The 15,603-nt window shown below is 38.1% G+C and overlaps 1 protein-coding gene across 2 annotated transcripts in view; it reads right to left on the bottom strand.

The window, feature by feature from the left end:
* LOC306878167 (sorting nexin-27-like) overlaps positions 1-14,471 on the bottom strand; it is a 31,885-nt gene extending 17,414 nt beyond the window's left edge. Inside the window, exon 1 of one of the 2 annotated variants that reach the window (XM_079430345.1) lies at positions 14,001-14,471. In XM_079430345.1, the coding sequence (XP_079286471.1) occupies positions 14,001-14,326 (326 nt within the window). In that variant the 5' untranslated portion in view covers positions 14,327-14,471. The remainder of the gene's footprint in view (positions 1-14,000) is intronic. The other variant, XM_079430346.1, reaches the window with a different exon arrangement.
* Between the last annotated feature and the right edge of the window lie 1,132 nt (positions 14,472-15,603).

Below are 15,603 nucleotides of genomic sequence, written 5' to 3'. Positions count from 1 at the left end.
TATATAAACACATGCATACATACACAGTGGTGTGAAAAAGTGTTGGCCCCCTTCCTGATTTTTTTTTTTTCATCTGTCACACTTTAATGTTTCAGATCATCAAACAAATTTAAATATTAATCAAAGATAACACAAGAAAACACAACATGCAGTTTTTGAATGAAGTTTTTTATTATGAAGGGAAAACAAAATCCAAACCCATATGGCCCTGCGTGAAAAAGTGCTTGCCCCCTAAACCTAATAACTGGTTGGGCCACCCTTAGCAGCAACAAATAACTTGCAATGAGTCTGTTACAGCACTGTGGAGGAATTTTGGCCCACTCATCTTGGCAGAATTGTTGCAATTCAGCCACATTGGAGGGTTTTCGAGCATACTTTTTCACACAGGGCCATGTGGGTTTGGATTTTGTTTTCCCTTCATAAAAAAAAACCCTTCATTTAAAAACTACATGTGTTTACTTGTGTTATCTTTGATTAATATTTAATTTATTTTTAATACACTAAAAATAATGTTAAAGAGGTGTGTGAACTTGCAAGTACGATGTCAGACACTGTAATATGCTCTGGTCCGCTCCCTGCTTACCGTGGCGATGAGATTCATAGCAGACTGTCATCACTCAATGGCTGGATGTCTAAGTGGTGCCCGCAGAATAGCATAGACTTTATAGACAATTGGACGAGTTTTTGGGGCAGACCTGACCTGTTGAAAAGAGATGGTGTTCATCCCTCCTGGGGTGGTGCCGCTCTTCTCTCTAGAAATATGGCACTTAGTCTTAGAGTTCGTACTTGACTAACTGGAGCCCAGGTCAGGAAGCAGACAGACTGGCTAAACCGACCGTCTGCTAGCCGCCTTACGTCACAGAAGTCAGTTAATTCTCAGCACATAGAGACTCCTTCACCCAGATATCACACTATAGAGACTGTGTCTGTTCCCTGAACTAGAAAATACAGAAAACATCCAAACCAAATTAAGAGTAACAATTGAACTGATGTTCAACAAATAAAAAATGTTTACAATACAGAGAAACAATTGATAAAGCTTGGCTTACTGAATATCAGGTCCCTTTCTACAAAAACACTTTTTGTAAATAATTTTATCAATGATAATAATCTAGATTTGCTCTGTTTGACAGAAACATGGCTAAAACCAGATGAATACATTACTTTAAATGAGTCCACCCCCCCAAGATTACTGCTATAAAAATGAGCCACGTCCGAAAGGTAAAGGGGGAGGTGTTGCTACAATTTATTGCAATATTCTCAGTATTTCTCGGAGGGAGGCTTTAAGTATAACTCGTTTGAAGTTATGGTGCTGCGTATAACATTATCTAGAGAAACACGTGTTGGTGATAAATCCCCTGTGATGTCTGTACTGGCTACTGTATACAGGCCACCTGGGCACCACACAGACTTTATTAAAGAATTTGCTGATTTTCTATCGGAGTTAGTACTGGCTGCAGATAAAGTCTTAATTGTTGGCGATTTTAATATCCATGTCGATAATGAAAATTATGCATTAGGATCAGCATTCATAGACATTCTGAACTCTATTGGGGTTAGACAACACGTTTCCAGACCTACTCATTGTCGAAATCATACTCTAGATTTAATACGGTCACATGGACTTGATGTTAGTGGTGTTGAAATTCTGCAGCAAAGCGATGATATCTCAGATCATTATCTAGTCTTGTGTAAACTCCATATAGCTAAAACTGTAAATCAGTGTTAATTTCGTTGACGAAGACGACGACGAAAAATATTCGTCAACGAACCTTTTTTCTGTGACTAAGACGAGACAAGCTAAAACTAATATCTGATGATAAAAACTATGACGAAATTTATGCGCGTCTTCATTAACAAGACGAGACGGGACTAAAATGTTATTTGAGGACTACCGGACATTCAAAATACATCCTATAGGCTAAGTTAACTGTCTTGTCTTTCAAAATGTGTGTCTCTGTCATTGGAAAAGGGGCGTTTGCATGGCAGCCGCAGTGGACGGATAGGCTACCAAAACGCGAACTAGCGATCTGAAACAATGGCCTCAGCACCCGAAGGGTTAGGGAGTGGGTGACCAGACGTCCCGTTTTTCCCGGGAGACACAATTCATTGTCGATTAACTTAAAGTCAGTGAAGGTGCGATAGGCGGAAACGCGCCGATAGAAGTGCTCTCTCTCTCGCGCGCTCCACTTCTTCAGTTCTCATACAGCGCACGATCAGTTCTCAGTGCTCAAATACACACACAGCAGTCCAAATGTCTCTCATGTAGAGCATCTCACGGAAATACAGTCTGTTATGGTTTAAGTGAGCTTAAACAGGTGGGTGAAAACTGAATGTATGTCAGTAGGCTATTACATGCATACCTTCCGTCTTAAATGGACAGCATTCCTAATTATCTGTCATAAATGTTAACCAACAAAAGATGTTAAATAAATGTATACTTGTTAAGTTAACCTACTGTATCTGAAAAATTTGTTTAATTTATATCTCTACCAAAAAATGAAAATGTATTCCAGTTTTTCCAAATTCAATTCTTGATTCAAATTTCTCATAACTAAGCTTAATTGATTTGGTCTAAAGAGAGAAGAATTGATGAATATTTTTGTTTGAATACTACATATAAAATAGCTTCCAAAATAAATGTTGGTAACTGCAGTTTGACTAAAAGTAATAACTAAAAGTTGACAAAAATGCAATGACTTTTCGTCGACTAAAACTATGAAAGACTCAAATGACTAAAATGTGACTAAGACTATTAAGCATTTTCGTCTCAAGATAAAGACTAAGACTAAATCAAAAATGCCTGCCAAAATGAACACTGCTGTAAATTCTACACCTTGTTACAAGTATGGTAGAACCATCACCTCTACCACAAAAGACTACTTTGTAAGTAATCTTCCTGATTTATCTCAATTCCTCAGCATATCCAACAGCGCAGAAAAACTTGATGTGACAGAAACTATGGATTCTCTCTTTTCTAGCACTTTAGATACAGTTGCTCCTTTACGCTTAAGGAAGATAAAAGAAAACAGTCCGAATCTGTGGTATAATGAGCACACTCGCACCTTAAAGAGAGCAGCCCGGAAAATGGAGCGCAGATGGAGGAAAACAAAACTAGAGGTATTTCGTATAGCCTGGCGGGAAAATACCCTATCCTACAGAAAAGCATTAAAAACTGCTAGATCTGATTACTTTTCGTCTCTTCTAGAAAAAAACAAACATAACCCCCGGTATTTATTCAATACAGTCACTAAATTAACGAAAAATAAAGCATCAACAGGTGTTGGCATTTCCCAAAAGCACAGCAATAATGACTTTATGAACTACTTTACTTCCAATATCGATTCTATCAGAGATAAAATTGTAACCATGCAGCCGTCAGCTACAATATCACATCAGATAGTGCACTATAGATCCCCTGAGGAACAATTTCACTCATTCTCTACTATAGGAGAGGAAGAATTGTACAAATTTGTTAAATAATCTAAACCAACAACATGCATGTTAGACCCTATTCCATCTAAACTACTAAAAGAGCTGCTTCCAGAAGTCATAGATCCTCTTTTGGCTATTATTAATTCATCACTGTCATTAGGATATGTCCCCAAAACCTTCAAATTGGCTGTTATTAAGCCTCTCATTAAAAAAAAACAACTTGACCCCAAAGATTTAGTTAATTACAGACCGATCTCAAATCTCCCTTTTCTGTCAAAGATACTAAAAAAGGTAGTATCCTAGCAATTATATTCCTTCTTAGAGAAAAATAGTATTTGTGAGGAATTCCAGTCAGGATTTAGACCGTATCATAGTACTGAGACTGCTTTCATTAAAGTTAGAAATTACCTGCTTCTATCATCTGATCGCGGTTGTCTCTCTTTATTAGTTCTACTGGATCTTAGCGCTGCGTTCGACACTATCGACCACAACATTCTTTTAAATAGACTAGAACACATTTTTGGCATTAGTGGAAGTGCATTAGCATGGTTAAAATCGTACTTATCTGAACGCCATCAATTCGTAGCAGTGTATGAAGAGGTATCATATCGATCACAAGTGCAGTACGGAGTACCTCAAGGCTCAGTACTAGGGCCGTTACATTTCACGCTTTACATGTTACCCTTGGGAGATATTATCAGGAGACATGGAGTTAGTTTTCACTGTTATGCTGATGATACTCAGCTCTATATTTCTTCGCGGCCCAGTGAAACACACCAAATTGAGAAACTAACGGAATGCATAGTTGATATAAAAAAAACTGGATGATGAGTAACTTCTTACTGCTAAATTCTGAAAAAACAGAGGTGTTAATTATCAGACCTAAAAACCCCACATGTAATAACCTAGAACACTATCTAACACTTGACGGCTGCTCTGTCAATTCTTCTTCATCAGTTAGGAACCTAGGTGTGCTGTTTGATAGCAATCTTTCATTTGAAAGCCATGTTTCTAGCATCTGTAAAAGTGCATTTTTCCATCTCAAAAACATATCTAAATTGCGACCTATGCTCTCAACATCAAATGCAGAAATACTAATTCATGCTTTTATGTCCTCAAGGTTAGACTATTGTAATGCTTTATTGGGTGGTTGTTCTGCACGCTTGATCAACAAATTACAGTTGGTCCAAAATGCAGCAGCTAGAGTCCTTACTAGAACCAGGAAGTATGACCATATTAGCCCGGTTGTGTCAACACTGCATTGGCTCCCCATCAAACATCGTATAGATTTTAAAATCTTGTTAATTACTTATAAAGCCCTGAATGGCTTAGCTCCTCAGTACTTGAGCGAGCTCTTATCACATTATAATCATCCATGTCTGCTGCGTTCTCAAAACTCTGGCCATTTGATAATACCTAGAATACCAAAATCGACTGCGCCGGCAGATCCTTTTCCTTTTTAGCACCCAAACTTTGGAACAATCTACCCAATACTGTTCGGGAGGCAGACTCTTGTCAGTTTAAATCTAAATTAAAGACACATTTCTTTAACCTGGCTTACACAGAACACACTAATACACTTCTATTATTAAAATCCGTTAAAGGATTGTTAGGCTGCATTTATTAGATCAACCGGAACCGGGAACACTCCCCATAACACATGATGTACTCGTTACATCATAAGAAGAATGGCATCTACGCTAATATTTGTCTGTTTCTATTCTGTTTCTCAGTCCATGTCCGGATAAGATGGTGGATCGGTGCCAGGAGATGATGTATGTGGCCCTGATCGTCGGCAGAGGCCGGACACCTAGATGAGCCCTGGGGACATATCCCCAGTCACCGTAGCCACCCGATCCGGTCCGTATCCAGCCCAGATGGTCACTGCAGTCACCAGATCCAGTCCGTATCCAGATCAGATGGTGGATCAGCACCCAGAGACGACCTCTACGGCCCTGAATGTCAGCGGAGACCAGGACACCGAGATGAGCGCCAGAGACAGATCCCCAGTGAGGACCCCGCCACTTAGACAGCCATCGGGAAAGACCACTGGAACCAGTTGAGCCCTTACAATCTGACTTTGCTGCAGTTGGAATTGAACTGCTGGTTCGTTTGGCCAGAGGAGAACTGGTCCCCCGACTGAGCCTGGTTTCTCCCAAGGTTTTTTCTCCATTCTGGTCACCGATGGAGTTTTGGTTCCTTGCCGCTGTCACCTCTGGCTTGCTTAGTTGGGGACACTTCATTTCCAGCGATATCGTCGACCTGATTGCAAAGACACTATTTAACCTGTTAGCCTGCACCAGAGCGACCTCGCACTGAACGCTCTTTGTTTGCATGTGTCATTGTTTTCTAATAGAATAAATGAAACGGGACAAAGTTAATCTTGTCAAACTCTATATCATTCTGAGGGTCTAAGCCTCAAGCATCGACGACAGATCGCTGTTTTTCGATGGAAAGCTTATAAGGAATGAGTGGCACAAATTTGCTACATTTGTGTAAGCAGTACACATCCAAACACGCAGAGTAAAAAAGCCGTACGTACCTTTATCATTGTAATAACGAGCCACAAACGCGTCCACTGCTGAAATCCCAGTTTAGTTAGAGAGGTAAGGGTCCACAGAAAAACATCCCAGCGAGCACTTTTAGTCCAGGGAAACAATAACGTTGTAATAAGGATGAATATTCCTTTGTTTACGTTTCATTTCTTCAGAGAGTTATTGTTCGCGTCCGTTATGGAATAAATTACGCTCAAAAACAGCGTCTTGGTGGTAAAAAAACAAAACGATTTTGTAGAATACGGTCTTACAAACATAATGAGACCGTCTACGGAAAAAAAAGTCTCAGAAAAGCGGAATATAGATTATTTGAATTTGGCGCTCCCTCCTGCCGGCAGTGACGCTTCTGTGACGCACGCTGTCATCTGAGCGGGGCATAACTTAGCGATCTGCTTTATCCATAAAAAACTGTTTTTTTTTTCTTCTACATTTTTTATATGTGTGTGTGTGTATTGTGTGGGGAATGTGGCCGTGTCTGCATGATTATAATCTGTATGGACGCACATCAGCGTGTTTATTAGCGACTCTATGACGGCTATCATTGTGATTCATTGATCAGCTATTATTGATTATATGGCCCATCTGTTTGATTATAATCTGAATGGAAGCACATCAGCGTGTGTTTACTGACTCTATGACCATGTCTGGCAATATCACTTCACGTCTGGCAGTGATATTTATCATTGTAATAACGAATAACGAAGAATACTTCAGTATACATTAGGGATGTAACGATTACCGGTTTGACGATAAATCATGATAAAATTCCCCACGGTTAGTATTACCGTTTCATATTTTAATTATCATTAAAACCGTATTCGATTACCACGATTTGAACAACTCACGATAAATAAATACTGTCCGGCATAAAGCAGAGTGTTAACAGTGTCATGAGCGCACAGCAGCAGAGTTTCATTCTGAGAGAAAACGGCGGAAAAGATGGGAGGTTTTAAAAGAGTGCTGAGGGAATTATACAAATGAATATATCAGTGAATTAATTATATGAATGTACCTCTGAAGGATCTGACTGTCTTCTGAAACGATTCGATGGCATTTTGTTTTCATCTTAGCTCCATATAAGACCTAAAGGAAGTGTTCTTAAACACAATACTGCTTTGTTCGCGGACTTCACGTGAATCAGCTGTAATTCAGCTTTTCCATATAAAGCGCCACCTGCTGTCAGAGACTGGATTTACAGACACTTATTTACATCCAGCCTGTGTGCAGTTTCTGTCTGGCCAAAAAACGGACCAAATTTGCATGCCCTGCTGTAAATTTTAACCGGTTGATGAAAAACAAGCTTGTGTGGATTCTACACATTTAAACAATTCAGTTTACCTTTATATGAAACTTTTTCAAAGCTTTATTTGAACATTTACATTATTTATTTGAACATGCTATTAAACTGGTGTCAGTCAAGTTGTCATTTAAAATCCAGACCTCATTGGTAATGTTATTGTTTTAGTGATTATGCAAACAAAAAGTCATTTTATTTGCTGTTTGTTGATTTTTAAGTATAAAATTTGGTGAAGTGATTTATGTATCGGTACTTTTTGAACATCTCCAGCACATTTTAACAATACCGTGATAATACTGATAACCGTGATAATTTTGGTCACTATAATCGTGATGAGAAATTTTCATACCGTTACATCCCTAGTATACATACTATATACAAAGCATTTTTTTCTATTTTTTTTCCTTTTTTATTACTCAAATAATTATTTTTGTATTTTTTAGTGCTCAAATAAATCTGTCTATTATTTTATAATTGAAAAACTATGCAGGAACATGTATAATGACTAAAATAGCTTGTATAATTCTGCAATCCATTTGGTGGTTATTTTTCCTCAAACAGGGGGGTGGGGGGACTATAAATAGTTTCAGAAAAAATATTGCAGGAATCTCATTTTTCATGGTATCTTCTTCAAATTTGAAATATGAACTGATGAGACACATGGCTTTCGATCCATTACTTTTCTGGATTGCTCCAGGACTTATTTCATGTATTTGTATATGAAATAAAAAAACATTCAGTGTGGAAAAATATTTTTCAAGGCACGTCAGTGTCTATAACTTTTTATCTTTTTGAGCATTATCAACTCTGGATGATAGATAGTAAAGCCCAGAGTCTCTTCTTTCCAAAGATACCTAATTTGTTTGTGTAAGCACACTTTGTCACAAACTGTTACCATTTTAATTCAGGTAGGTTATTTTCACCTGCGAGGCCCTAAATGGGGTTGAAGGTTAAAGTGTTAAACTGAACTGAGCTGGATGATGACATCACTGAATTCAATAATGAAATGCCTTTAACTGAAAATCTTTTCTTTTTAAAAATCTTTTCATTGTACATTATTGACACACTATTTTCCTTTTTTGATATTGTGCAGTTGCTTTGACACAATTTACATTGTTAAAAGCGCTATATAAATAAAGGTGACTTGACGATCTGAAACATTAAAGTGTGACAAACATGCAAAAAAAAAAAAAAAATCAGGAAGGGGGCCAACACTTTTTCACACCACTGTGTATATATAAATCTCACATATAAAACTGCATAGGTAAAAATAAAAATCATTATTTTATTTTGTAAAAATCAAAACAATGGCCCAGCTGATTAATAGAAAAGAAATCCTGATTTTTGAGCTCTACTAAAGTCAGGTTTTATTACAGCAGAGAGTTCTCAGGAGACGACTGAACAGGTCTTACTCAAAGTATCACATTTCCTGCCCTGAAAACCTGAGTGTGACCTCAAAGTCTGTGATGGATGTGGTATATGTATGCACTTTGGTTAACACATTTAATTCTGGCTGGGTTTCAGAGATTATTCAGGGCAGGAAAAAAACCCTGTCTGAACATGTAGTCCAATGTGAACTGAAGAGTTTCCAGTAAATACGTTGCAGTAAGATCACTGGAACAAAGTACTTAAGAGTTACTCAACAGCAATCAGCAGCACACTGACATACTCTCTCCCTCATGTGTTACTCGAAGACACTCATAGAAAAGCTGAATCAACTAAACACTCACTCTTCCCTCTTACTGTACATAAAAGAGTGGTAAATCTCATGCCACTGAATCAGAGTTTTATGTTGACCATGGAAACATTTTGACTGTGTCCTCACACCATCGCTCTCCTTTTGACACTCCATTAAACACAAGAAAGCGAGCAGGATGACCTGCTTCCAGACTACCCCAAATGTACTTCCACTTTCTGAAAGCTGAGCCCTCCATTACATATTTGTCATGACATTCTACAGTACCCATTAATAACATGGTAACGAGGGAGCACAGAGAACTGAGCGATTTAAAGGTGATAGAAAACAAATCATAAAAATTGACTTTTTCCCTGTTTAAGTGCTATAATCAGGCTCCCAGTGCATCTCCCAAAGCAGAAAAAATGTGAATAAATTTTGGTAAGCCTTTCTCTGCAAGCTTGTGAAAAAATGAGTGCGTCAGATTTCTCTCCCCCCGTGATGTAGAAACTAAAGGGGAACTTATTATAATATTTACACCCCTTAATCTGCAAGTATCCACCCATGTCACCGCCATTGTGTTTTCGCAAGCAAAAACGGTGTACCAGTTCTAACGCCATGGCAAAAGTTTAAGCAAAGCATGCTAACTGTACGGTCTTTGGCTGCACTGACGAGCACAGTATACTATTTAGAGTCCCAGGCTTAGAGAAGACAAGACAGCAGTGGATTTATTTACCGTATACGCTGCTGCCACACAGATCTAATCTAAACATGCAATTTGTTTCCCAGCTGTTTACCTTCACAGACATAACGACTGTTTTTGTAACTCGACATGAAAGAGAACTTAGTTTAGTACTCACTAGGGATGCGCGGTATACCGGTACTGGAAAAATACCGGTATATATTATATTTCAAACGGTACGATATCATAATTTTGCTTAATTCGGTATTTCATACGCTGCAGTTGCGAAATGTACCTGTAGGTGGCAGTGCTTCCCAAATTGCTGCGCAACCGGTCAAATGTGACAACAGAACAACGCGATGGATCAAACAGATGAAACTCCATCAACGCACCCGAAATTAATAAATAAAGAGAACAGTAGAAGTGAAATATGGCATTACTTTGGATACAAAACAGATGAGACAGGTGAAGGAACTGACCTTACTGCACCTGTATGCAAGCGTTGCTATAAATCATGCGCTTCCACAGAGACAACACATCAAACCATTTTAAGCACTTGTCGCTTGCTCATCCTGATCTTTTCAGGTGAGTGCATCATTCATAAATTCAGATTTAATTTGAACTTTTATTTACAACTGATCAACGCACATACAGATGTGATACAGTAAGATCAAACGTGCATGTGAGACACGCTAGAATCAGTGAAGTTTTGGTTACATAATATGCACTTGCATTTCATACAATCGAATATTAATTGGATATGAATTGAGCAATAATTTTGCTATATTAATTTTAGTATCAATGATATGAAGGGAATATTTCTGCCGCGCTGTCGACCGCTAATAAGAAGCAGCAGAGAGAGAGATTTATTTCATGCTTTTTCTTTGGTTGAGTCTGAAATCTGAAAACAATCTGAGAGAGAGAGAGAAATAATAATGTGATTTTGAATATTATTTTGACTGTTAGAATAACACTTTACAATAAAGCAATATTTATTGCCTTAATTGCACAACTTCAGTTGTATTTTTTTTCTTCAAACTCAGTCAAAATGTAACCTATGTTCCCGGTAGACCAGACATTTTGTTTGCCTACCGGGAAGATAAGAAGATTTGAATATATTTTCATTTTTCATATTTTCAAATATTTTCATATTTCACTTATTACTTCAGTTAGCCTATTTTTTTTTTCTCCAACATCAAAATGTAACCTATGCTCCCTGTAGGTTTTTTGTTAGTTTGATACAAAGTTATTAAGATATTAATGTTTTTATTATTATTATTATTATTATTATTATATTTAATAAAACTGTTCTAAATTCACTTATCTTTTGAGACTGGTTATTTGTCACCTATGGTATCGATTTAGTATCGATACCGAGGTATTACATTCTGGTATCGTACCGAAGCCAAAATTATGGTATCGAGCCATCCCTAGTACTCACATGCCGTGTCTGTCACTTTCTGTGTGTTCGCTTCGGATGTGTGCGCTCAGACATCGTATATCAGAAGTTTAAACTAAAATGGTTTAAAATGCATGATTTCAACATGATAGACGTGATAATCAAAACCAAACAGATGTTTTTTAGTAGAGCATCTGAGGTATGAGCTGTAAAGGTACAGCCCTATTCTGGAAAAGGGGGTGAGGAGCAGCAGCTCATTTACATTTAAAGAGACATGCACAAAAACAGCGCGTTTCTGCTTCCACTCAAAATAGGCATTTTTAAAATGAAATAAAAAATGATCTGTGGGCTATTTTGAGCTGAAACTTCACACATTCTGGGGACAACTGAGACGTATATTACATATTGTAAAAAGGGGCATAATAGGTCTCCTTTAAAGTGTTGGGTATCAATACAGACTTCTAGATTCAATTCCAAATCAATCGATTTGATTTTGATTCAGTCAGGTATTTTTAAGGGAACATTTGTTGTTCAGTGAATTTTTGCAGGCAAGATCCAGTAATTTCAATAGGAATCCAAATATTTGGGAATTTCGTGTGATGGCTAAAGATTTCCCCATGGAAATATCACAACACATTCAGGTTGGTCACACAAAAAGAGACTTCCTACTAGTCCTGACAATAAACAATGGACTTATTTGGCCCACAAAATTTTGCTGAACCTTTCACATCTTAATGCTTTAAATTATGCAGAATAGAGTTCCTAATGGATTCAAATGGCTAACTTGCCCTTCTAAACTATTAAATAAAAGAACTGGCTCATAAAAGAATCAGGCTATATTGGTCAATATGTATGTTTATTACCCAACAAGAGTGAGAAGAGTCATTTGCTTGTGAATCAGCTGCACTGCATGCAAGGATGATTCTATATAAATATATCCTTTGCCGATATTTGATGCTCACGGTTGTTTTATTTGCATCCAATTAAATGCAGATGGCAAACTACATACATCACAAAACTATTAATTAAAAAATATAACAAGACCCAAACTGTGCAGTTGCGTAAATTAGATCAGCAGAACGCAAGCAACACTGCAGCACTGTAAAGGCGTGTTCACACTTGGCACCTTTTTTGACTAAAAAGTTGACAAGAGCGCTCTTTTAGTCAAATAAAAAGCTGGCAGGGTTTTGGTTACAAATAGCAGCCAAGGGCGTCTTTTGTTGCTACAACAACTGCTGTACAGGTAGCTCTGTGTGCTGCAGAAATGTCGGCTTTTGAAGTTAACAGGGAGGATAATGTCGGTTCACAATTACGTTTCTGGAAGCACGACATTTGCGGCATATTATAGACTAGATAGAGCTTTGTACTCGTATCATACAACTCCTTGTGCTCCGAAACTAGTACAATCTGTCTACAGGCTATCTTCTCCTTTTTTCTCGTTGTAATGGAAACGACTCGCCACTCGCTTGTCATTGGTCAGCATCCACAAACAGAAAGGGTTGGTGTTTATAAGACGCATGAGCACTGCTTTACCTTCCTCTCTGTCCTGAGTTTACACTGACTGATGCTGAGCTCTGTCACCTTCAGTGCCACAGAAACCACTTGTCACCATGGCAACCAAGACCAGCATCAATGAGGTGCCCTGTGAATATTAACATGCAACCGGAACCATTCCAGTGAAGAAGCGAGACACAATAACATCAACAAGTAATACATCTCATACCAAATAAAATCCAGACGTTCCTCCTAATAGATATCCCCTAATGTAGTCCACAGACAACAATCTGCGGTTACATAATCATGCTGCAAATGTTTGAGATCACCATGGACATGCCGATCATTCAGAAGGTGTGTGTTATTGTTTGCACAATTGTCCAGTGCGGTTTTTGATTCTGACCCAGTATTGCTCAGAACAGTGCGCATTCAGCTACAGCAAGATGAGAAGGAATGAGAGAGCTTGTCTGTTCACGGTGCTGTATGTGACCTGAATCTGCAATGAAGACAAACGCATCCAAACACAAACCTCCTTTATCTAGTGGAAATGAAGCAGCCATTCACGCAGAGACATACACCGATGCATATGACAGGCAGACACTGTGCGCAAAGAGACGTAAAAGGGATAGATCAGCCTTAAATGAAAAAGCATGTCATCATTTACTCACCCTCATGTTGTTCCAAATGAATATGAACGCACTTCTAAAGAACGTAATAGAAGTCTTTTTTTTCTTCCCTACAAGGAAAGTGAATTGATTGAGGATGTCATCCTGGCTAAGATGCCCTTTTATGGTCCACGAAAAAAAAAAGTGTCAGGTTTGGGAAAACATGAGGGTTGGTAGATGGCATAATTTTTTATTTTTGGGTAACCATCTCTTTAAGATAAGGGAAAGGCAGGAAAACAAAGTCAGTTCTGTCAGATGTCCTTGAATTTATCAAGACAGCTTCTAAAAAAGGAGATATTTCCTAAAACCTAAAAGATATGGGATGATTGTAATACTAGATGTCTGAATGACAAGCCTGGATGTGCTCATAACATTAAATCCTGCTGTATAAAAGTGCTTTCTGCAATCCTGGACAAATGTGTCTTATTAGAGACGATCTATTACATCTGAATAGCATTTAAATGACGTACTTTTTTATTTATTTTTGATATGCCGTATTTTTTTCATGACTGAAAAGATGGTTTGCAGTGCTGCAGTAACAAGGCAGGCTAACTTTCTGCTTCCCACTCCAATATACATCAACCCACTTATTAGCCACGTTAGCACTTGCACTGGATTACGGCATCATTTCTCTCTTCATAAGTCTTCAAATGCCTTAAAAACACACTGGTGACTTTCGCCTGTAGTGTTTAAGAGCAAACTGGCCGCTTTATGTTTAACAAGGGATGACGGTGAAGGTGGGCAGCGCTGCTAAGCGAGTCTTGATGTAGTCCGTAGATCATGTACATAAAAACTTACACTTCAAGAATACGGTCGCCCTTTGAGATTCCGGCTCGGTCTGCCGCGCCGCCCGGTAACACGGCGCTGACGTGCTGCAGCGGGGCATAAAGTTCGCCGTTGATGCTCCTCAGCTGCCCTCCTTCGCTTACTTGCCCGCGGACATTGAAGCCATAGCCCGAGTCCGACTTGACTATGCAGACCAGCCGAGGCCCGGAGGTGACCGTGGTCGCGACGAGGCCGCCGGCGCACGTTCCCGAGCTCATGTCGGAGCCGTTGCGAGCCGCCGAGTGAAGCGTGGAAGGGCCAGCGGAGCGACTGCCGTCTCCTTCGACAACATCTGCCATTTTTATCTGAAGTAATCCTGCCTCCACAGCGGGCTCGGGCGCCGAAGTGCTACATGAGCTTATTGGCTGTCGGAGTGCGTCAGACTCCAGACTGGAAAGACTAACGCCAAACCGCCCCCATCACGAGACACTGCTGCTTTTGCGTGCCTTGAAAGTTACTTCTGTCACGTAACAACAAAGCAGTGCACCATGGGAAATGTAGTGCGGAACACTGACAGAAATACAGCCAGTCTATTTTATTTATTATTATTATTTATTTATTTATTTTTACTTTCAAAATTGCAAAATTCAACAGCAAGTTCTTCACATATTTCTCATATTTACACATTTTGTAAATACAAATTGAGACAATTTTAATCAAATAAAAAACAATAATAAAAAATTAAAAATTAAATACAATTAGAGAAAGAATAAAATAAAAGGGCATCACAAGCATATTTTAAATTCATTTAGAAGAGACAAAGTCCTTTGGGCTTTACGATTTTTAAAAGACTTTATAGATTCTAAATAAGCTTTAAAGGCTGTTTGAAAATGAGCAAAATTGGGTTTTAAGTTACTCCATGATGAATATAACATTTTCCTAATAGCAAAAACATATCGATAATAAATAGTTTCCTTTTAGAAAAGTCATATTCATTTGAATGAAGTAAAACAAATGATAAATTTAAGACTAGGATGCAGTTCATTTTAACACTTGTGTTTAAAATTGTGACATTTCAGACCAAAACAAAGATGAACAGGGACATTCAAAAAATATATGCACAATAGATTCTTTTTTACAATTACAGAAAGAGTAGTTGTAATCTATATCCAGATGAAATCGCTCTCATTTTTCTTTAACAGGATCTGTGAGCTATTTTAAAGGACACTTCTTTTGTTTTATTTGTAACACAATAACGACTAAGAACATCCCAAAAATGTTCCCACTCAAATGAAGGAAACATATTAACCCAAACAGATTTAGATGGAGGAGAAGAGATAACCCTCACTGATTTTTTTTTATTTGAAATAACAAGTATATTACTCACCAGAAAAAAACTTTGTTTTTAAGACATTGGTTTGAATCTGATATATTATTAGTTGGTCAGTTATTGAATTCTGATGGTCAGCTTTTGTGTATTAATGAACTGTCTCTTAAATTTAAATGTCATATTTCTGTTAAAGATTATTCTATTGTCATGATTCTATTTCTGTAAAGATTCTGTCTCTGTTCAGAAATCACTGGTGGTGTAACACAGTAGGCAGTCAAGTTTCAAAACATTTATTTTTAGATTAAT

The sequence above is a fragment of the Barbus barbus genome (genome assembly GCF_936440315.1).
Source record: "Barbus barbus genome assembly, chromosome: 12".
Lineage (NCBI taxonomy): Eukaryota > Metazoa > Chordata > Actinopteri > Cypriniformes > Cyprinidae > Barbus > Barbus barbus.
The sequence above is the reverse complement of the archived record's forward strand: the minus strand, read 5'-3'. Positions and strand labels throughout refer to the sequence as shown.